At 29.8% G+C, this 24,228-nt stretch overlaps 1 protein-coding gene and 1 long non-coding RNA gene across 5 annotated transcripts; both read right to left on the reverse strand.

The window, feature by feature from the left end:
- Nucleotides 1-11,523: 11,523 nt before the first annotated feature.
- Nucleotides 11,524-15,643, reverse strand: LOC105435858. Of its 4 annotated transcripts, none has more exons than XR_004217727.1 (4): nt 15,211-15,642; nt 13,111-13,992; nt 12,415-12,966; nt 11,524-12,348 (listed from the first exon to the last, which is right to left on the reverse strand). It is a non-coding gene; the product is annotated as an uncharacterized LOC105435858 (long non-coding RNA). The 4 variants fall into 4 exon arrangements; XR_004217728.1 differs by having other exon boundaries at nt 12,415-13,287; nt 13,609-13,992; nt 15,211-15,641; XR_969814.2 differs by having other exon boundaries at nt 13,609-13,992; nt 15,211-15,637.
- A 462-nt stretch (nt 15,644-16,105) lies between these two features.
- On the reverse strand, nt 16,106-22,673 carry LOC101215789 (IAA-amino acid hydrolase ILR1-like 6). The gene is made up of 5 exons (XM_004149748.3): nt 22,064-22,673; nt 20,239-20,364; nt 17,490-17,804; nt 17,247-17,375; nt 16,106-16,855 (listed from the first exon to the last, which is right to left on the reverse strand). Exons 1-5 carry the CDS (start codon nt 22,541-22,543, stop codon nt 16,487-16,489), a joined length of 1,419 nt encoding a protein of 472 aa, XP_004149796.1. The 5' UTR covers nt 22,544-22,673; the 3' UTR covers nt 16,106-16,486.
- Between the last annotated feature and the right edge of the window lie 1,555 nt (nt 22,674-24,228).

Here is a 24,228-nt window from a genome sequence, read left to right on the forward strand (position 1 = left end):
AAGGTTGTTCAAATATGAATACATGCAAATTAGGATTTGACGTAAAAAATTTCTTTCTAGTACAACTACATTGTTTTGACATTGCTTCGGGCCCTACATTACACAAGCAGATCTTAAGTTGGTGATCTCAAAATATTTTTTTAGCAATTGAATTAATTAACAACAATGTTATTTATTTATTTTTGTTTGAAAGGTGTTGATAATTAAGGATTAAAAAGAAAAAGGACCCATTTGTACATAAAATCAGGATCTTATATTGACCAATATTTTCTTAATAAGGCCATCCAAGAATCATATTAAGAGATTTCACTCCATCTACTTTATGGCCCTACATTTACTATTTATTCATTTTTATTTTCTAGTCCTCACAACTCCTAACATTTACATTTTGTGGTCCCAAAACGTCCCCTTTTTGGTCAACCCTATTACTAAATGTAAAAACCAAAGTCCTTTTCTCTCCACTGATTCCATGTCTTTGTGTTTACCCTAAATTGGTGAAAGGGTGGATTCTCCATATCCATTCAGATTATGTTATAAGTTTTGTAGTTGATTTTTTAGATTTTTGTTTGGTTAATTTCTAATCTCTTAAATGTTTTGTGTCTTTAAAGCCGTGTTTGTATATAGTTACTTTTTCCTTTTTTTTTTTTTTTTAATAATTAGAAGGTCTATGAAGCACGAGTTAATAGTATCTCAATCTTTTAATTTTACGTTAATGGAATAAAATTAGAGAGTGTAGGAAACACATAATTTTACATTAATTGAATAAAAGTAGAGATGGTAGGAAACAAGCTCAAATACATTGAAATAAAGGCTTGATAAACATGGAAAATAAAAGTGCAAGGATCTATTAAACTCAAACCTTACTTGTTTGATATCAATATTTGTATTTTTTTAATCATAATTCATTGAAAGTGTAATATTTAAGAATAATATATTAAGTTAGAAATTTGAGAAAAACGAACACTATCACCATTGAATCAAAATAGTATAATAAACCAATTATCAACATCTAATATTATACTATTCAACAACCATTTAGTAAGATTTCGTTTCGTATTCATTTTTATTTTAACTTTTAAAATTAATTAATCAAGCTTATAAACACATTCCCCGTAATAACTATTTTTGTTATCTATCTTTTAACGAGAAAAAAAAATAAAGCCAGGTTTGGAAAACAAAAAAAAAATGGTGAAATTTTTGCGTGTTGAAATTTTACAAACAATTAAATCTTGTGGGTAAGGAGGTTATAAATCAATATAAGAAAATAAGAGAAAACAAACTTAATTTTCGAAACGAAGAAAATAGCTTACCAAATAGAACCACAAATATATCACAATTGAAGCTTTTTTTTTTTTTTATGCTTTCAAATATAGCAAAATGAATAAGGTTGTTTACAAATATAACAAAAATGTTATTGTCTATCAGTAATAGACTCTAATAAATACTACTGATAGATATTTGTCAGTGTTAGCGATAGATTAGTGATATATAAATGTCATTAGTGTCTATCATTGATAAACAATAACATTTTGCTATATTTTAAACTACTTTTAGCAGTTTTTCCATTTGAAACAATTACTTTTTTGTTTTTCTTTTAAAATGTAACAAAAATGTGAAATTCAAGCCACAATGCTCTTCGTTTATAATTATAAATACTACTTGAGTTATGGTAGTAAGATTATATATAATTAAATTTTACTTAACCCTTATCAACTTAACGTTTTGACTAAGTGTATATGTATGTATGTGTATATATATGTGACCTTAAGAATCTATTGATTGCAAAGTTTGCATGTGTAAGCTCTTTTTTCATTTCTTAAATTCAAAACAATGGTAGAGAATAAAGAGAAGGAATAATTAGAAGAGAAAGAAAAAAAAAAAAAAACCCTTAATTAGCTTGCTTAAAGCATGTGGCAAAAAAAGGTGTTTGACAAAATGGAGAAGGAAAAGGGAAGAGGTGAGGGAAAAAGGCAAAGGCAAAGGCAAAAGTATGAAAGCCGGGCAAGGGGACGACCCACTTTAAATCAAATCAATATTAATTCTTTTACGCTTTTTTTTTTTTCTTTCTCTTTTTTAAATAAATAAAATAAGATAAAAAATAAAAATAAAAAAAAATGAAGGCATGATGATCTCACAAGATTTCAAGGTTGACAAACATTAAAAAGAGTCCATCACTTTGTCTTCTCTTATCTATCTATCATGAATTTTAATCTTTAAGTGGGGTCCTTTTATTCTAGAAATTTGTCTAAAATGGTGCACGTTAGGTTTCACATTTAAAAAATAGCATTGTTTTTGAAAAGTAGTGATCAGAGTGTTTCTATTTGGGTTGTCTTGGCTGAGTTTAACATCGAGATTTTATTATTGTTGTTTGAAATTTAAAATAGAGGTTACCCGAGTTTTTCAATATTTTGTACAGATCTTAACTGAGTTTGGTCCGAGGTAGGCTCGAGTTTTTTTTTACAAATTACTTATAATTGTGTCTTGCTTTATGTATCTTCTGTTTGGCACATGCCTCTGGTCACCACAATTCACACTTTTAATTTTTTTTCTAGCCAATTTGTCATGTTGTTCTCATTTAGCCAAGACCGTCCCAAACATAAAAAAAAAAAAAAGAAAAAAAAGAAAAGTTAACAACTAGGCAGTTATACGTGTTTAAGAAAACTTGATTTTTTGGAAGTTAAGTTAGTACTGGTCAATGCATCTCTTTACCATTACGTTTTGTTGAGAGAGCTCGAGGATGGCCCTAATGATGTTATTAGTTTTAAGTTACTGAGTGAGAAGGCCTCTTTTGGGTGAGAAAATATTCACACTATTATGATTTAAGGTATAGGTTGAGACATATTGTTGAGTTCAAACAGGATAAAGCTATTAGGTTTAGATGATTATATTTAGGTAATAGGACAAACATGAATGAGTTCGAGCTGGACAAAGATTGTCCAAATCTTCATTTTAAGAGTGATGAGGATGTGGTGAAGATGTTTGTGTTCTATTTCATCGATTTGGCGATGATGAGGAGAGAAATGAGGCAACACATAGATTGGACCATGTTGGGTCTCGTAGATGATTTAGTGGACTTCATTGGTTGTGACTAGAGTAACTTGAACTTCGTCAAGACACTGGATAGCTTGAAGGGTGCACTGAATGAGAAGGTTGCAATGTACAAAAAAAAGCTCATGACTAACAATTCACCCAAATCCTATAACTTATATTAATTCCAACTCGCTTTCCAAGTTCTTAATTTTATTATGTAATTGTTTGTAATTATAATTAATCATGCCTGTTTTATTTATAAAATGGTAAAATTTGTAGGTTTAGATGAATGAGATAGGTTTTTCACTCAATTGTTGCATTGTGAGTAGGGTTTATGTTGATGTAATACCACACATCATGCGATGAAGTTGTTCGTACTCACTTGAGTTGAAGTTGATTTAGAAACAAGTCTTTGAGTCGCAAATGGTAAATCATTTTCATTTTTTGTATAACATGGTAAAGGGGTTTAGGGTTTACTAAAGGGGTTTAGATTTTAGGTTTAGGGTTAGGTTTATCGATCCATGGTTATGGGTTTTAGGGTTTAGCAATTATTTATTTTCCTCCTTGCATTTATTTAGACGATATATATAAGATGAAGTCGACTTACAAGGAATGAGCATATTTGAGTTGGACTTTTGAAATTTTGACAATCGAAGGTTACGAAGAATCCATCTACTCATATTGTTCTTTCCACTAGTCATAACGCTTCTCTTATTCATTCGGACTGACAATCCATATCGACCCATATCACATTTACGGAGCAAACTATGACTGAGGTGTTAGTACCTCCACATGAGTCTACTGGACTTTATACTGAAGCACCTGAGACAAGTGAGCGAGCTCCTCAACATTCTATTGAAGTTCAAGTGACATGTGAGTTTAGTCAACATTTCGAGTGCCTGAAGCTAAAGTTAGATCACATGGAGTTATCCTTAGCGGCTGAGTTGATGGCCATAAATGAGATGCTGACTTTGTTACTTAAGGTATGTTGTTTTCAGTTTACTTTGTTTATTGTTAATTAAATTATTATAACCATTCGTATTAATTTTCATATCACTTGTAGAAGAAGTTGGTGGGATGTAACAGTTCTATGATCGTGGTCAACACACATCATTTGTCGCACCGCCCCCTGACCCACCAGTTGATTACCCAATTGGTGACCTAGTGGGTTATTACATAGATGTCCTAGCTCCAAAGGCTGATGACCAAGCACTTGATGATGTTGCAGGAACATCGATTAGTGAAGATCTTTTTGAAGGTATTGTCTCCATTAATATATCTTTAAGTGGTGAGGATAATATACAACTATTCGTTCATACTATACTAGAGTTGAAAGATGAGGTAGATATTATTATCATCATACTTACTAAGGGTTACTATAGATTGATATTATTAATTTTATTTATTTGATGTTGGCAACCTACAGAGCTCAATAGCGAGGTAATACCACTATTATAGGAACCAGATGTGGTACCTAAGGAAAGGACCACGAGGAAGAGAGGGGTACCATAAAAGCTGCACAACCCAATTATCGAACATGCAACAAGGAAGAAAAGAAGAAAAGGAGTAAAGCCATAGAATCTAGTGGCTAGATCGCAACGTAGTTCGATAAACAGTTCTCAACATATTAATATAAGTACTAATCAATGTATTGTACTTTCATGGTCTTTGGTCATTATAAATAACATTTATTTCATGTGTTGTAGATAATCGATACCTTATTCTTGTTCACTAAAAAAAACTATTGGTCAATGTCGATCCGTCACACGTGAAGAGGAATTTCATTACGACTGGCAAAACTATCACGATTAGTATAATTGATTTGTTTTTTATATGTCGTTTGTTCTATTTTTTTCATTGACTAATTTTCATATTTTTCAGTAGTTATTCTTTTGCAGAACTTTATTAGTCGTAGCCTAGGTCTATTTGAAGAGATATAGAGAGACACTAATCCGATAGACATGGAATGTACTGGGTAAAGGATGCAACCATATTAAAATATGTGATAACTGGAAGCTACTAGACTATAACAAGGCATGAATGGATGTTGACTTCATCTACATGTCGTACAACATCGAGGACTGTCATTGGATTCTAATCATGGCGGACATGGTCAATAGACGTATTGTGATATGGAATTTGTTCAATGAACTAACACCTGATCTTCAATTGTCAAAGGAATTGGACAACATGAGGTGCGTAATCTTGACTCTACTAAATAGGGGTGGAGTATTTATTTTAAAACCAATTTTTCATAGGACACCATGGACCCTATATCACATTTGAGATGCACCGCAACAATCGACAACTAGTAGAATTTATTGTAATTATTTTTTTTGAATATGATGTAACTCCTACCCAATTACATTCACTTAGGCCAGATAACATGCCTCTGTTTAGTCGTCAATTAATAGTTTAATTATGAGCAAATAGAGCCTTTTTGTAGTATTAATCTTGGATTTCAATTATTGTACTTTCAAATTAGTACATTGATCATGAAAATTTTAGCTTTGTTTCTTGTAATTGAGACATATATAGCTCAAGATTGCCTATGATCTTAGCATCTTACGGACATCTTACGGATTCTGTTTTAAAATCTCTGGTCAACTCTTGGCTTTGATTCATTGAGTTTTATATCTTAGAATGAATTTGTTTAAGAACATTTAACTAAGATAGCCTAAAATGGTATACCATGTTGCAAGATTGATCTAAATTTCTCAATTTTTCAAAAATGTCATAAGTTAACTAATACTTTACACAAATATAAGGGCAAATGACTAATTTACCCATCTTTATTTTTAATAATATATTAAAAAATAGAAAAAGAAAAAAGAAAAGTAAACCAAGATTAATATTTACATTTATTAGATATTTTATGTAAATATGATAAGTGATTAATTCTATAATGGTAATGTTATCCTAAGAATATTTTTTTTTTTTTTTTTTTTGGTGATCTTGTTCAAAAAATCTTCCCTCTTGATCTCTTTCTCACTTTCCAATCTCTCTCTCCGTCTATTCTTTCTTTTCTTTTGCATTGTTTTTTATATGTTTCACCTAATTATAGTATATATTGAATAATATGATGTATATTTTATAAATGAAAGGTTCTTATATCAATTTATTTATAGAAGGTGAACCGACATGGAGAGAAATCAAGGACATGGGTTACAGTTTAGATTTTTTTTTTTAAAAAAAAAAAAGTTTCCTTCTTCGGATACGCTGAATATTGATTCAATTTTCTTCACAAAAGACGTCGAATAATAGAAGATTGGAAGAAGTATAAGCGGTGAATAAGAAGAACATTAGCGGTCGACTGGTACAGTGATCTTTAAAAAAAAAATTGGCAAAAATTTAAAGTTAGTAAGAATTTGTATTTCGTATTAGACATACATTAAGGCATATTAAGTATATTGAAGATAACATCATTTATGTATTATTGACTATATGAAGTAGTGTATATGTAACAAATCACAGAAAATATATGTAAGAATTCAAAAATATATTGATCAGATACATAATCTATGTATACAGTGGTATATAAATGCAGTAAAAAAAATCACAAAACATGAACAAAAATTTGTGTATGTATTATTGAATATATGCAGTAGTATATATGTAACAAATCACAAAACATAAATGAATTATTCAGTTGCATATATGTAAGAAATAAATAAAATATATTGAATGAATATATAATCTGTATATATATTGATATATATACGCAATAAGAAAAAATCACATAACATGAAAAATAATGTGTATGTATTATTGAATGTATGTAGTAGTATATATTGACAAATCACAAAACATAAATTTATTATAAAGTGGTATACCATAGTATATACAAATGACGGGACATTTAATAAAAATTATATGCGAAAATGACAGGAAGATGAAATGAATAATAAAAAAGTAAACAAAATAGAAGGAACATGACTGGAATATATGCTACGGAATGGAAGAAGAAAAAAAATTTTAAGAAAAAAAATGCTGAAATGGAAAAAGAAAGAATATACAAAATGAAAAATGAAATAAAAAAAGACTAAATTTATAGCAAACCCAAAGGGTAGAAGAAAGCAATTTTTTGAAATACAAATAGGAGAAGAAAGTTGATGGAGGAATTGATGGAAGAAAATAACGAAATTGAAGGAAGAAGAAGACGAAGTTATGGTCGGCGCCATAATAATTTTCACAGATTCAATACGTGGTGATGAAAATAATGATACACAATTATATTTAATTATTAAATTACAATTTAGAAAAGCTTTCATTTTATATTGAATTAATAAACTATTTCCAATTAATTTTCATAATAAAATATACATTAATTAATATCATAAATAAGGAAGTTATCATTTAGATAATAAGTTGAACCAAATTTAATTAAGGCAACAATTTGAAATTAATTTCGAAAATTTTATATAATTAATAATATAGATAAGGTTATAATTGTCCAAAAAATATACGAAATCCTAATCAACCAAATAATTCTTAATTGAGAACATTTGTGAAATTTCATACTAGATTTAGCTCTTTTCTCTAAATCTTTGTTGTTGTGTGGATGAAAATTAACAAAATATTAATTTAAATATGGTTTAAATATTAATTAAATACCATTTAATTAATTATTATATTATTTATTTTAATATTATTTAATGTAATTTAATTTAATTATATCAAATAAAAAATAACTAAATAATACCTGATGTGAAAATTATTTAGGGGAGGCTAGAATGATCTCAGGTATGAGCGGTTTAACCTAGAAGTTCATAAAATAAAAAAGGAAATCTTCTCCATCCTAAGAATAGGAATAGAAGAGTGTTGTGCGATGTTAAAGAAAGAGATAATCGTGTGAATAACAAAATAGTAAATAACAAGCTGATGTTAAAGAAAGAGATAATCGTGTGAATAACAAAATAGTAAATAATGAGCTGAAAAATTGTAAATTCCACAAATATTAAGATTTACAGTAAAACCATTGGCTGCAAACTATTTTTGAATTTTTTATATCCGATTATACCTTTTTATATAGATCAATTCATTTCTTATGGATATAGTGTATTTGAATAGTTCAAAGTATAATGAGGCAGAATATCACACATTTATAAATACATTGTATTTAAAAACAACATTCAATTTTGGTAAGTAACTAAATATGCCTTTATTGCGGGAGAAGATTACACCACCATCTCCTAAAAATATGGCTGTAAGTTCTATAAACATTTTAAATTTTTAAGATTTATATCAACTAATTAATAATTTATTTGTATAATTAATAATAGATATGTTTAATAACGATTTGAATTCAAATTTTAGATTATACCACGTAAATAGTGAAAAAAGTAAATTCAACTATTCACATTCTTTATATTTCAAATTATTTATTAAAAAAATATTAAATAATACATAATACATATTTTTAATAAAAATTTGGATTTAGATTTTATATCAACCCCTAAAATCGTCATTTTGAAATCAAATTTTACGACGTATCTAGTGACAAAGATAAATTTAACATTTTCATATTCTTTATATTCCAAATATTTATAAAAAATTTTATTAAATAATACATAATACATGTTTTTTTATAACAATTTGAATTAAATTTTTTTATCATCCCCTAAAATCATTCTAATTACGATTGTTCACTTATTTTGGTTGATTTTTTATTTTAAAAAGTTGCGTATTTGTGCCAATTGTATAGAATAATTATTTTGAGACGTTGCATTTTTTGCTAACATTAATATTCACATTTATTTTCATTAGACATTTTCTTTTTTCACGTTTATTCATGTAATTCTAATAAATGGATTTTAGTCTAATTCCATAATTGATTGCATCATATACAACCGAATTGACAAATATAGTGTAATTATAGACTAAATCTCAAAGTTATCAAACTTCAAGGTGTCATACTCCATAATGCATATAACACTTCAAACATAATACAAATATACTATAATTCTGATAAACGAGTTTCAGCCTATTCTAGATTTAATTGCATCATATACAACAGAATTCACAAATACAGTGTAATTACCCCTATATCATTTAAACGGTAGTACCGTATCACACATAGCTCAGTCTTTTCTTGTTTTATCGGTGCTTTGTCTTTTCTTCTTCTATCATATTTTGCCTTTTCTTCCTTGTTAGTAGTCTTGACCTATGTAATAAAAAGAAAATTTATAGCAAAAATTCATAAAAGTGTTACCGTTATCAAATTATACGATTACCTTCTTTCCTTTTTTCGTACTCTTTTCTCTTTTTATTATCTATTGATCTTTCATTTTGTTCACTTGTCTCTTTCGTCCATGAATTAGATTCTTAATTTACTGCTATCTCACCTAAGATAATCGTGTAAATAGCAAAATAGTAAATAATAATTAAAAAATAGCAAAATAGTAAATAATAATTAAAAAATAGCAAATCCTGAAAATATTAAGATTTATAGCAAAATAGTAGGCTACATAATTTTTTTTGACTTTTTTATGCCCGATTATACCCCTTTAGGACAATTCACTGCTGATTTGAATAGTTCAAATGAAGCAGTATATCATAGAGACACGAATACAGTGTATTTGTAAACATCATTCAGCTTTGGTACATCTTAACTAAATATAATATTTTCCAAAAATATGGCTGTAATTTTAATCAAATTTTTAGATTCTTAGACTTTAAATCAATTAGTTAACAATTTATTTCTATAATTCATAATAGATATGTTTAATTTTTTTCGAATTTTTGGATTCTTACTATTTAAAACAATTTGAATTTAAATTCTTAATAATTTGAATTCAAATCTTACATCATATCCCTAAATCAATGGCATATATAAATTCTTAATAAAAATTTAAAATTCAAATTGCTATAATTTAAAAGTTAACAATTTATATTTCAAAATATTTATCAAAAAATTATTAAATAATTCATAATACATATTTACGTTTTTCTACACCTAATAAAGAAAAAATTAAAAAGAAAGAAGAAATGGGAAGAAGAAAAGAAAAAATCAATATACAAATTACGTTTCTCCTTCGAACCTTCCAAAATAGTAGAGATCACAACAACGACAACTTTTCAAAAATTAAATGATTTCAAGTTATAATTGATGTGCATGCCAAAATGAAGAACTATAATGGTGTTTTTAAAAAATTTCCTTCAGAATCAGAGTGCAAAAGAACAAAAGAAGAAATATGAAGAAGAAAATCCTTTGAAGAAGCTCACATTTTGGCCGATGAAGAGCTCAAATGAATCTCAAATGTATGAAGAACTTGAAGAACTCAACAGTTTAAGTTGAACGTATGAAGAACGACAAAGGTTTTGAACGGGACGAATCCTTTTCTGCAAATGATTGAAGATTTTCAAGCGAACGAAGTTAGGGCACGTATGAAGAACTTGAAGGTTTTGAAGCTGATTTTGAAGTTGTTCTACTAGAACCCTTTTCGGTGGAACAAATGGAGAAGATAGGTAATGGAAGATATTGGAGATACAATCGGAAGACCTTTCAAAAAATTTTAGGGTTTCAAAACATGAAGTTAATGGAATGTTTTCAATGTCTGTACGATTTAGTGAAACAATCGTAGAACTTAGGTGGAGCTTCAATGATGATATGTGTTATTTTTTAGTTTTTGAGAAAAAATTTATTTTTCATAGATTTCAATTGTGTGCACGAAGCTTTATTTAATTATAAGGTATTTGGAGTTTGTTAAACAATTGTATTTAAAATTTAAGTTTTTCATTTAGGTAAGAGTATTTAAGACATTGCTCCAACTATTTTTTCTTTTTTTTCAAATTTTTCTGTTTTGCTATTTTATCAATTTAAAAATAATTTTATCATTTATCCAAAATGAACCTCCTATTTGTCATTCTTCTAGTGAGCCCTCGAATAAACGTGGTCTATTAGTACTCCCTTTCTTGTACCTTCACTTTCAAAGTTGTTTTGTATGTTTTAAATCCTTTTTTTGTAGTGCGATTCCCTTTCTTTTGTGGGCTTGTTTGCTTGTGTTTTCTTTCAATTGTTCTTAATCAAAGTTGTTGTCCTCATCTTGTGTAGTTTCACAGGCCACAATCACAATTGTGATGAGATTGGGCCTTGATTAAACAATGGGAGCCTTCTTAGACTCGATTGATAACCACAGCACTGACCTTGTTACCAATAGTTAAGTAATACGTCTTTTCCCACACCACGAAAGCCGTATTTTTACTAATGCACGCAAACTTAAATTACACAAACATCTTAAACCCTATAAAACAAAGTGTGAATAGTTTAACAACGCTCATGAATGCTCAATTGGTTTCCATCAAACACAACCCAAAAGAACTTGAACCAAGAAGAGGCCATAACTATATCGAAATTGATTGCAAACTAAACAAACAAAACTCTTTAACACTTCAAGAAGAACTCCAACGTAGGTATGAAGTTTTAAACCAACACTGAAGATCTCCAAGTTATACAACCAAGAATAAAAGCATGAATTCCAAAGGGACCATAACTATATCAAAATCATGTTCGACATTGCAAACTAAACAAACAAAACTCTTTAACACTTTAAGAGCTAATAAGTTTAAGAGTTACAACATAAGTTACAATGCACACTACAATTAATGTGCTATGTAAGAAAACTAAACATTAAACAAGAGATAGAGCTAATAAGTTAGCCACATCCTAATCAAAACACACTTAGGAACAAATGATCATTGAAGCACATATAAAATAAAATTTAAAAAATAGATTACCATAGTCGTGGGATAATCATAGCACTTCAACACAAACTAATCAAGTCCACTAACTTCAACAAACTAGAGTTGTAAGAAGAACTTCCAATAAACATTACCTGTTAACTATTGTTCTGAACTTCTTTCTATGTTAGAGGTAGCTTCTTGAGTTGCTAGCCTTCGTAGGATCTCTTCAATGATGATTTGTTGTGATTCAACTATACTTTGCAAGTGTGCAACTTGAACCTATGTTTCTTTAGTGTGATTGTACCTTGCTCCATTCCTAGCATGTTTTGGTTTTTGTCCCCAACCAAGACCCTTCGCATGACCCGACCGCTTACCCAACATTCGGTCACAATCTCTCTATCTTCAATAGATTCTCCCGTTTCTTGTGAATCAGTTTTTAGTGCCATTATTTCATCCCATATAATAATGACATAATGTATTGATATATTGTAAAAAAAAAAGGAAGGAAATTACAAATAAACACCAAATTTTGGTTACATATTTCTCTTCTGCCTCGACCACCCATCCTTTCTTAGCACTAGAATGAGTGAGTTGAAAAAACTCCATATCATTCAACTTCTTACCATCTTCTGATTCCTGCATGTTATGATCAAAGTTATAGGATGCACAATATCTATTATAATATAAAAATGACATACATACCTTTGTCTTCTTATGGAATAAAAATGTCGTAGTGTAACCCCTGTGAGTGAATGGAAGAGTAGCTCGAGCCTTAGTATTTGCTTCCATAAATTTTTTTGAAGTCTTCTCTCTCCCATCGATCACATAAACGAATCCAATCTGAATCCCGTGCCACTCATTTGTCGCAATGTTTTCGTGCTTCAGCTAGCGAGTTGTATTGTTTGCAAGTCTTGTGTAATGAATAATGAAAGTCCCTTTACAATACACTTATCCTTTTTCGTTTGTTATCACATCTTGCAGGATTTTTGCTTAACAGAAACAAAAAAAGAAGAAGAAAACTTACTGAATTCAATTGATTTATAATGTCTTCGTCAGTTAATATATTCAGAGCTTCTCGCATTTCTTGTTTTTCATCATGTTGCCTACTTCTACACCATGCATGTGTTGACGGTAGATAACTACGATATCCAATATAACAAATTTTGCTTTATAATCTGATTGAGCTTGTATCAACATTGCAAACTCGACAAGTTTTATAACATTTTGTGCTCCAACCAGATAAATCATCATAACCTGAAAAATCATTGATTATCCACAATAGTGCAGCATGAAGTTGAAAGAAAGAAGCATTAAAACTATCATATGTTCAAATATCATCAACCCACAACTCATTTAACTCATCTACTAGTGGTTGTAGGTAAACATCAATCTCCTTACCAAGAGATCTCCAACCAGGGATGAGTAGAGATAGGAAATTAAATGGTGCTTCCATACATTTCCATGGAGGCAAGTATTATGGAATGAGCATGGTTGGCCACATGTTATATGATGTGCTCGTGTTTCCAAATGGGTTAAAACCATAAGAAGGAAGAGCTAATCTAACATTGCAAGCATCTGCAGCAAAACAAGGATACTGACTATCAAAATATTTCCAACCCTTAGCATCAACCGAATGCTTAAGTATTCCTTCAATTTCACATTTGCTATCCTTGTGCTATCTCATATCCTTAGCAGTATGTTTTGAAAGAAACAATCTTTGCAACCTTGTCTTCATTGGCAAAAGATTTTTACACTTTATGCAGAATTCTTTTCACCTTTTCTATCATTCAATTTGTATCTTGACTCTCCACAATGCAGACAATTATCAAGCGATGTATATTCTTTCCAAAATAAAGCACAACCAAACTTACACGAGAAGTGATTTGTATTGCATACCTAGATCATGTAACATTTTCTTAGCTTCATAGTATGAGGTAGGTAGATTTACACCATCCAAAAAGGCTTCGTTTAACAATTCCAGCAATATATCATATGATTTATAGCTCCAACAAATAAGCACCTCAATATGCATAAGTTTCACTAAGGAATTGAACAAAGTGAACTTTCGACACTCTGGATATAACTCCTCTTCTACTTCACAAAACATTCCACTTGTTCCATCTCCCACATTTGATTCTCTTCTATTTTCTTCAAAAATTGGACGCTCCAAATCATGAAACATTTCTAGCATCTCATCATATATAGTATTTCTATCTCTAATGTTTACTCTAAGATTTCCATTGCCTTCTCTGCTTTCAACTGAAGCTGAAAATGTTGCACCTAGAAACATTGAAGTAGATGTTGTAAATGAAGAAAGATCAACCATATCTCCTTGGAATATCCATCGACTATAAGTTGAAGACATGCCATATTTATATAAATGACATTCTATGTCATCTAGTTTATTCCAAATGGTATTCAAACAATTTGAACGAGGACTTTTCTTCCTTCTTCATGACTTCGATAAAATTATCAACACCATTAGAATATTCACTAGACTTTCGATCTCTTAAATTTATCCTACTACAATCCATAACAAGTACAAATTAAAGTACCTAAGTTAGAAATCAAATTGTTAGAATCAAAGTCCTATGTAATAGTTTTTTAGACATGTTGAATTGCTATTTGATACTTGTTAGAAATAAAGTCTTGTTAAAACAAAAGTACTTAAATTGAAGTACTATTTGATACTTATTAGAGATGTTCTGAACACTTGAATTTGAATAATATTCATCTAAAAAAGAAAAGAAAAGAAACATGATTGACCAAAAAGAAAAATGAAGAAAATGATACATTTTGACAGCAAAAACTATACAACTAAACACACGTCTCACAAGATTATCAATTTTAACAAATGGGAACTAATATATTTAATGAAAATGTAAATAAAACAACATTTGTTAATTTACCTTTTTCTAATACCAACATTTCAAGCACGAGCATATAAATTCATTGGACTTTTGTCCTTTGTTAGAGACCTAAAAATAAATGATATACGAACTAAATTTATAAAGTGGGTAGCTGAAATAAGTGTGCAAAAATTGAAAATCTTTTGGGTTTCTGTACTTTGTCCAAAAATTGGTACTTTAATCTTGTTTAGGTTTGGGTAGTGTTTGAATTTGTAGATTTTATCATCAAGCCCATTGTTGCAAGATTTATAGTAATGCAAGTGCACAATGTCTAAGTTTTAGTATAGTGATTTAGAGTGAACGAATGACATCCACAAGATTCATGGTCTAGTTCAACTGATATACCAAAACTTATTTACAAAGATGAAAATTGATGGGAATGAAATAACTAAATAACTAAAAATGAATGAAAAGAAAACCTACAATTGATTTCACCTATTCAACAAATAACAACCGTGAGAGAACGATGGAGATTTCAATTACCATAAAAGAAAGATAAAGATTAATAATACAAAAGTGAACATTTAATTATGATTTCAGCAACCCAAACACAATAGAATCTCGAAGGAAAATAAAATAACGAACAAACCTTGAAGTCGAATGAAGGTTGAGGAAAGAGATGGCTGGTGTTCGAATTGCAGGTGACCGACGACGTGGTTCGCGTGTAGAGATGATCAACGTTCGGATTACAGGCGTTCGGGTCTCATTCGCGTGAAGAGTTGGTCGGCGTTCGGATTGTAGGTGAGCAGCATCGTTTGCGTGCAGATTATCGTGGGTGGTTGTTCGCATGGTGGTTCGGATTGTGGATGGCAGCTGGTGAGTGGTGGTTTGGATGGCAGCTGCTGGGTGGTCGATGGCTGGTGGCTGGGCAGCGACTTAAGTGGTGGGGTGGGTGTCCTTTAGCATACAAACAGAACAAAACTAATGTAGGGTTTAAGGTAGAAAAATCAAAACTAATCGAAACAAAAGTAAAATATTTTTTTTAGTAAATAGGTAAGTGTAGAAACGAGGGAGGGAAAACAAAGTTTCAGCTTTTCCTGATATACTATTTTATATATTTAGTAGCACTTTTATATGTTGCTAAATGTATTTAATATCAATTTCTTTCGACACGGGTTTATCAAAAGGTTGTTGTTGAAGGTCACAATTTGTGACCTATTATTTAAGGTGTTGCTATAAATTAACTTTTACGGACAAAAGTACAATATGCCATTAAACATTTGTCACTAAACATACATTTGTCACTAAACATACATATTTTTGGAGTAAATATCATTCCTAAATATTTATTTTTAAAATCAGGCCTATAAATACGTCACCTACAAAATAAAAAAAGGAATTATAATTTGACTAGGAATTTTTGTTTACATGTGAATGTGAATGAATGATGAAATGAAATGAAATTTAAATTTTTATTTGATTAAGAATTAAAAAAAAAAGTGAAAGGGATTATAAAGATGTGCTTTGAAAAGGAAGAAAATATCAAAAACCAAAATGATTATCATAAATAAGGCTGAATAATTAGTTTCATCACTGCCATTGATTTTGATAAGTTGAATTTAAGTTGTTAAAAGGTTACAAGGTCATATATAACACCATTAACCATGACACAAAATACAACGAAAATAAAATAAAATAAAAATTCAAAAATATATTGCAGTAGCATGGGGGTAGTTGTGTTGTCCCGTGTCTCCTAATCATATACAATAGGACGGGGAGCGACCGACTTTTCTCCTTTCACAACCCCCGGATTACGTAGTCCAAAAACTTGCCGAGGGTGGAACTAATCACTTTTTTTTCTGAAGTAGAACATTCTTTTGAAGCAACAAAAGTGCCATGGAAAGTAGTCCCTACAACTTTGCTTGTCATTCTCCATGCTCATACAGGTATCTCTCGGCAATGGTTGCGTGAGTTGCAGCACCAATCGGGAGGACGTTTTCGTCGATCATGAAGTAGGGAGAGTGGCCTGTGTGGATTGAACCTAAAGTTTCGTTCCGAACTCCTATGTAAAAGAAGGCAGCAGGAACATATTCAGAGTAGAAGGAAAAGTCTTCGGCTCCCATCATTGGTTGGACAATCCTGAAATTTTGTGAACCATGAAGATCAATCGCCACTTTCTTCACATGTTCATACATTGCTTTGTCATTAACTGTTGGTGGGTATATGGTGTATTCTTTTTCAAAGAAATCAACCATTGCTGAGCATCTGTACACACTGGCCTGCTCCACAATTACCTGTGTTCGTCATTACCAAAAATATTAATTAATTAAGAAAGTAAACTTAAATTACAAGAACTAAACTAAGTTAAAAGTTGATTTAATATGATAGTTTAAGAGACTACTTTAATTATGAAGTGATGTATTTCCCCAAGTAGTACTTTTGGAAGAATTATCTCAATGAAGTCTCTTAAAGCAAATCTTAAGTGGCCAAAGTTTTCAAAGGTTATTTAATGTGTTAAAATCACTCCTTTCAGACCATGTATGATAAGTACATGGTTTTGGACTTTCTGTTTTTTTTATAAAAAAAAATCTTGTTTTATTTTTTTAATTCAATTTCAAAAGGGAGAAACAAGTTCAAAACTTTTGAAACTTGGATTGGATTTTGAAACTTGAATATAGACAAAACCTGCTCTATTCTTTGAAGAACTTGGTAGAAACTTGAGTTGGAGAAAGCCCTGAAGGTCCCACCAATAACGACGACATCCGGAATCATATCCAAATTACTTCCTCCATTGAACGACGTCACTGACACAACCTAAGTAAAGAGAAATCCCAGCAGATCGACCGACGATTCAATATTGGAAAAATATTCAATACGAAACATCAAGAAAAAGCACAACAGAAACGAAAAGAAAATCGGAAGTCGCACCTGTGAATCTAAAGGATTTGCCTCACGAGACACAATTCCCTGCAAGCTGACAACGGCAGCAGAGGCAGCCAGAACCGGATCGACCGAGCGATGGGGCGAACCAGCATGACCCTTTTTGCCGGTAATCACGGCCCTAAAGAAGCCACAGCCGGCAAGTAGAGGACCAGGACGGGATCCGATAACCGCGGTGGGATGTTCATGAGAAACATGAGCTGCAAAAATGGCTTGAACGTCTCTTAAAGCCCCATCTCCAATCATTCTCTTTGCACCATTACCGGCTTCTTCAGCTGGCTGAAACAGCAGAATCACTGTCCCCTGTAAAATAGTAAAACCAGTTTTCAATTAAACTTTTCTTAGAGGGTAAATAACTTAGGATTTATTAGTATTTTCAATATTGTATTTTTTAAAACTCAATATTGAAATATTAGTTTTATTCATTTGAAGAGTAGTTTTCTCGAAAGATAAGGTAGATATAACTCTTCATCCATCTTCATTGGCTCAAACTCATCGGGCCCCAAGTTAATATGGAGCCATGCAAACGACTACCGGCAATGCTAGTTTTTTATTTTTTTTTAGCATCAAATTAAAGAGAAGGATCTCAAATTTTACAATAAATTTAATCATTCTTGTCTAGGTGAAAAGATAAAACAAATCGCTTGACCAAAGATGAATAAAACTACAATATTTTAATATGATACGATAGCTTTAATTAAAAAATACAATATTAATAAAAAAATCCTAATAACTAACTATTCGAAGAAACAAGGAGTGAAGGTAGCCACATATTTTAGTATACCCCACAAGATAAAAGAATAAAGATAAACATGTGGATCCTAGCCACAGCCTAGTTTTACATATTTGAAGAGTTGAATTCTGTTCATGAAATTGGATAGCCTTTTGAAAATAAATAAATAAATATATATATATATATATATATATATATATAAATAAATAAATATATGTATGTATATATAAATAAATAAGTATATGTATGTATATATAAATAAATAAATATATGTATGTATATATAAATAAATAAATATATGTATGTATATATAAATAAATAAATATATGTATGTATATATATAAATAAATAAATATATGTATGTATATATATATAAATAAATATATGTATGTATATATATATAAATAAATATATGTATGTATATATATATAAATAAATATATGTATGTATATATATATAAATAAATATATGTATGTATATATATATAAATAAATATATGTATAAATATATGTATAAATTATATATATACATATATATATATATACATATATATATATATATATACATATATATATATATATACATATATATATATATATATATATATTCTATTTTTGTCAAGTGGTTGGAATTAAGAGTGAAAAGAAAGCTAAAGAAAAGATGAGAGGACAAAAGTTTACACAGAGGGTAAATGCAACTTGAAGTGGTGGTTTGAGAGTCGTTTTCAAGGGCAATTTTCTGTTTATCCTTTTTTACGTATCACTTCAAACTTCTTCCATTAAGTTATGTGGGTGACAATTTTATATGGTAGCCATTAAACTTATTTTTTTAAAAGAAATTATGCCTATAACGTTATATTTTCAAAATTATGCCAATAATGTTAACATTTATACCTTCATCTACTTTTTTCAAAAACAAAGCCAAGAACAGATGAAAAGAAAATCAAACTCGTTTTTGTTTTGCAAAATTTAGCTAAATTTAACTCTTTAACTAAAGAAAAATGAAAACTAAAAAATTTCAGATGCATGACCAAGTTCATTAAAATATAATTGTGATGACTAACAATATTTTTTCTTTGAAAGTCTTCAAGAAAGAAGTAAAATTGTTGTTATAAAATCAAATGCAGTTGTAATGCGCAACACTTCTAACACTAGTTTATGACACAATCTTTAAAAATTGTGCTAATTGTGATATTTCTACTTATCACTAATAAACTAACTAAAAGAGTTTGATATATATAAATTTATTTATATCTACAAATTTGTTTTTAATACTTTGTAGATGCTATATTTATAACAACTATCCTAGAATCTAAGCTAAATTAATTTTTTTTCTTAACTCAAATTCAGTGTATGTGTACTTATACCGAGAAGACTTCAAAAGAATATTAATGTGATTTACTTATAATAATGGTTAATGGCCATTTGTAGTAGTCTATTTTATAAATTTCTACAGCTGTATTTTAAAATAATAATAATAATAAATTACTTCAACTGTATAATAGACAATTTGCCAAACTTATTGTTATTTTTTCATTTTTTGAAAAAGTAATGGAACCAGCGATTTAAACTATTCATTTTCACAGGCGTGGAATAATACTGTAATTTCCAACTTTGAAAGAAAAATAATATGTATTAATTGCCACTTATCTATATCATGATCGCTAGCTAAATCAAAGAGACAAAAATGTAATAAAATTAGTTGGTAATAGCTAGCGAAATCAAGGAGACAAAAATTTAATAAAATTTAGTTGGTTCATGTACTTAGACTAAATAGATATAAATTTCAAAGTATCAAATATTCAACTATTGCTAGTTCAATATTAAAAACTAAATTATCACAAATTTGAGTGTATATAAATTAAATTGTTATCCGATTAAATTATTAATGTTTTATAAATAATTAGTTTTTCATGATTAAAAAAAACAATTAATCAGTTATTGATTGCAAGTTCCATTTTTCTCTTGAAAGTTGTGAAGAAAAAAAAGGTAGTGTAGGGCGAACCTTCAAGAGATGTTCACGAGCCTTTAAAATCTTGGCAGCACCAAGAAGCATTGTAACGTGAGCATCGTGCCCACACGCATGCATCTTACCTGCGACTCTGCTTTTATGCTCCCATTCCACAGCTTCCTACACCCATGTCTTTTTTTAATATGTAAATCTCATACATAAACAGTATCTACATTTATTCTTCTCCTCACCGATCAAATTTAAAGATTCTAATAAAAGTAAAGTAAAGATCGAAAGTTAAAAAAGACAAGAATGCAGATGTATGAGATTAGAGAGATTACTTGGCCATCAGATCACCACAATAGGGATCTTTTCATAATTCGATATATGTAAGAAAATACCAAGAAAGCATTCATGTTATTAAGAAACAATCTTATCGTAACAGATTTTAGTAAATATGATAATTGATAGGGAAATAACTAAAAATAATTAAATATTGGGAGTACGTGCTTGGAAAGGAGTTGGTAGGGTAGAGTGTCATTATTTGCTCTATCAAGTTCTAAATTCTGCAGTGGTCCCCCAAATTTATTAACATCAATTTTATGAAACTTATTGACTCCTTGTACTATAACTTTACACGACTAAACAACATTAATACCCTTGAGATGTTGAGTTGAGTTATGAACCCTAACTAAAGTTCATATGTTGGTATTAGAAAATTTATATTTAAAAATTATTTTCTAGCATCACGATTGATATAATAAATTTGCCCACATGATATTTGTGGAATGTTAGTGGATCCCACCAAAACACACCAACATGACATACAATAAGTGAAAAAGGTATAAAATCTTTTGCCGTGTTTGACGTGTTAAATTATTGTAAGATGAAGTTTATTAATATACGTAAAGAAAGAGTTGATGAAATATTTCGACAAACATGCAAATATATCAATAATAAACAAAATTGAAATTAGAGTTATTTAAGGAAGAGGAAAGTAGAAACTTAAAACATCTCAAATATTTCCATAAGATTTCATAAATGTTATGTCCCATCTTAATCAAAGGTACAAGTAATGCCCACCACTGGCACCTATCCTTTTAAGAGGGAAAATTCATGGAGATAAGGTTTGCACTGACCTTTTCTTTTTTCATAAAGAAAAACAAAATTAATAATAATAAAATACCTTATTTGTAAACCATGTTCATGAAACCCCCCTTTATTCTTTCTCTAGAAGTTAGACTATTTTATTTAGTATAAAAAAAAAAAGAGATTTAAACACGTGAGGAAAAAAAAAAAAAAAAAAAACAAAGAAAGCAAGTAAGAGAGAAATAGAAATCAACAGTATACCAATAACCCTTTATGCCCTGACACACTCACTGACGCTATATTAATCCAAACAAACTCTATGATTTTTTCGAGAATGATGCTTAGTTTTTTTTTTAAAAAAAAAAAAATCAAAATCAAAATTGTACTGTATAAGAAATTGACTGAAAAGCATTATAACGATGTGTTTTCAACGCACAATCAACAAATTAGCGTAAATCAAATGTGAAAAATATGATATTACTTTTCTGAAAAAGATTGTTATGCGTAAGAAGTTGTGAAATCGAACAACTGAGATCGTTGAAACTTCAGTTATGGAATATGTTTGAAAGCAAATTCCATATCTGGATTTTGAAAGAGAGAAAAATTGGAAGAACAGAATAGCTCTAAAAACAGAGTTTAGGTTTTTGTTTTTGTTTTTATTTTTTGAACTCAATTTCAAGCGGAACAGATCAATGGACTCATCAAGCCAATTAATCGATCGTAAATGTGATAAGAAAACGAAAAGTAATGATCAAAAGCATAAACACGAAATCTGATTTTGAAGAAGAACCTGGATTGGAAGAGCATCCATATCAGCTCTAAGAGCAACAAAAGGCGGTCCGCCAGTTCCGATCCAAGCACGAACGCCAGTTTTAGCCAACATATGCTCATAACTAATCTCCATCCGGTCCAATTCATCGCGAATTAACTGACTAGTTTCGAATTCTTCAAACGCAAGTTCCGGATTCTCATGAATCCTTCTCCTAACCTTCTTCAACCAATCAACAACCTCAGGCCGCTTCGCCAAACTCAGGATCGCCTCAGAGCAAGCCTCCGTCCATACCTCACAACTCTGAGATGCCAATTGAGAAACCAACGCTCCAATACTCTGATTCTTGAGAGAATTAGAAATCCGGAGCGGTTGTAAGGCGCAGGCGGCGCCAACTAAAGGAGAGCCGCCGTGATCACCGCCAGCGGGAGACGATGAAGAGAGTGAGAAGAAGTGAATGAAGATGATGAAAATCGAGAAAAAATTAAGAGAGGAGATCATTGTGAGGAAGAAAGGAGGAGAGATTCCAACGGCGCGGCAGCGGCAACGGCGGAGGAGGAAATGGAAAAAGAGAGAGAGAGAGAGAGAGAGAGGGCGGTGAGGAGGAGAGAAAGGGGGAGAAGGGGAGGATTTTAAGCACGTGGGAATGGAAAAGAGGTTAGGGAAAAAGGGGCAGTCGAATTTGGCGCACGTGGTAGAATATGATGTGTTACTCAAGAGAGGGCGTCGAATCAAAGCTGATAGGACCACCGCTTTCATTTCTTTCATATTCTATTCATCTTGAATAATACCTTTTTTTTTTATTTTATTTGGTAAAAAATCAATACCATTTTACTCTTATATCATATCATACATGTAACTTTTTCTTTCAAATAATATATTTAATTTAGGTGAATTTAAAAATAGTTTAAACATTGGTTTTTTTTAAAAAAATAACTTTTTATATATATATATATGTAGATTTAAAATTACAACTCTATATTTGACTATTTTAAAAATTATTGTTAAGTACTAATTTGTATGTTATGGATGAAGATTAGGATGTGGTATGCATGGTAATTATCTTGAATGATTTGATAATTCTTTACTTACAAACTAACCTACCACTTACTGTTTTCTTAGTCTCATTTCAATCATCTTTTTGGTCTCTATCTCAACTACAAAAAGTAGAGAAGTTCAAAAATATAAAGGACAAAGATAGTTCTAAGATGAAGTGATATATGGTTGAATAATTATGTGGACGGCAAAACAAAAAGAAAAAAAAAAAAGAGAAGAACCACGAGATGTACCAAAATATTTATTTTTATTTTTATTATTTAAAAAAGAAACACAATGACAAATAGTGATGTGTATAGTTGAATTTAAAGTGGACGGCAAAAAGAAAAAAAAAAAAAAGATGAACTCCCAAAGTATTTTCCTTTTATTCTTTCTTTTTTTAAAAAAATATATTTAATTTAAGTGATTCAAGTTAAAAAAAAAAACTAATAAACTGTTGTCACCGTTAAAAAAGTTATCTTTATAAATATTTTTAAATGTAGCAATATTGTATTTGACTTGGTTGAATGGAGATTCGCTTACTAGAGATGAAAACATGTACGAGTGTGGTGGTTATCTAATATGGTTTGGTAGAATTTGAGTTTCAATTTAACTTATACAACATTCATTTTAACATCTTTCTAAAAGGGATAAATAAACTTTGTGATATAATAAATTGTGATTGAATAATCGAATGAACTATTTTATCACATTTTAAAATAATTATAGAGTAGAAAGTATGTTATAGCCTCGTAGTTAAAAGAATAGGACACCACACAAATGTGGTGATTATCAAGAATGCTTTAATCGTAGTTATATAATTTGGTTGGAAGTTAAATGATAAAGTTTATATATATAATTGAACGTAGACATAAGACTTGTTTCTTTTTCATCTTTACAAAATGTTGATAAAATATTTGTAGATTTAGATTAATTTCAATAATTTTAAAAAATTTTAATAAAGAAATGAACTCATTAATATTAATAATAAATAATTTTTTAAAAAAAGAAAAGTAGAGAGACAAAATAAATCATCAATATAAAGTACATCATACGGTACAATCAATTTTATTTGCACACGCCTTCAATTTTAATTGTTATTTACTTTTACATAATTTTCGAATAACTTTAGGGAGGAGAAATTATAGTGG

The sequence above is a fragment of the Cucumis sativus genome, chromosome 6 (assembly GCF_000004075.3).
Source record: "Cucumis sativus cultivar 9930 chromosome 6, Cucumber_9930_V3, whole genome shotgun sequence".
Lineage (NCBI taxonomy): Eukaryota > Viridiplantae > Streptophyta > Magnoliopsida > Cucurbitales > Cucurbitaceae > Cucumis > Cucumis sativus.

What these genes read in the sequence shown, in the direction of transcription:
- LOC101215789 (XM_004149748.3), bottom strand. Translation starts at nt 22,543, where the DNA reads ATGATCTCCTCTCTTAATTTTTTCTCGATTTTCATCATCTTCATTCAC. An exon ending in TGGATGCTCTTCCAATCCAG is followed by an intron (nt 20,365 to 22,063) that starts GTTCTTCTTCAA and finishes ACATGGGTGTAG; the next exon opens with GAAGCTGTGGAATGGGAGCA. An exon ending in CTCGTGAACATCTCTTGAAG is followed by an intron (nt 17,805 to 20,238) that starts GTTCGCCCTACA and finishes ACTATTTTACAG; the next exon opens with GGGACAGTGATTCTGCTGTT.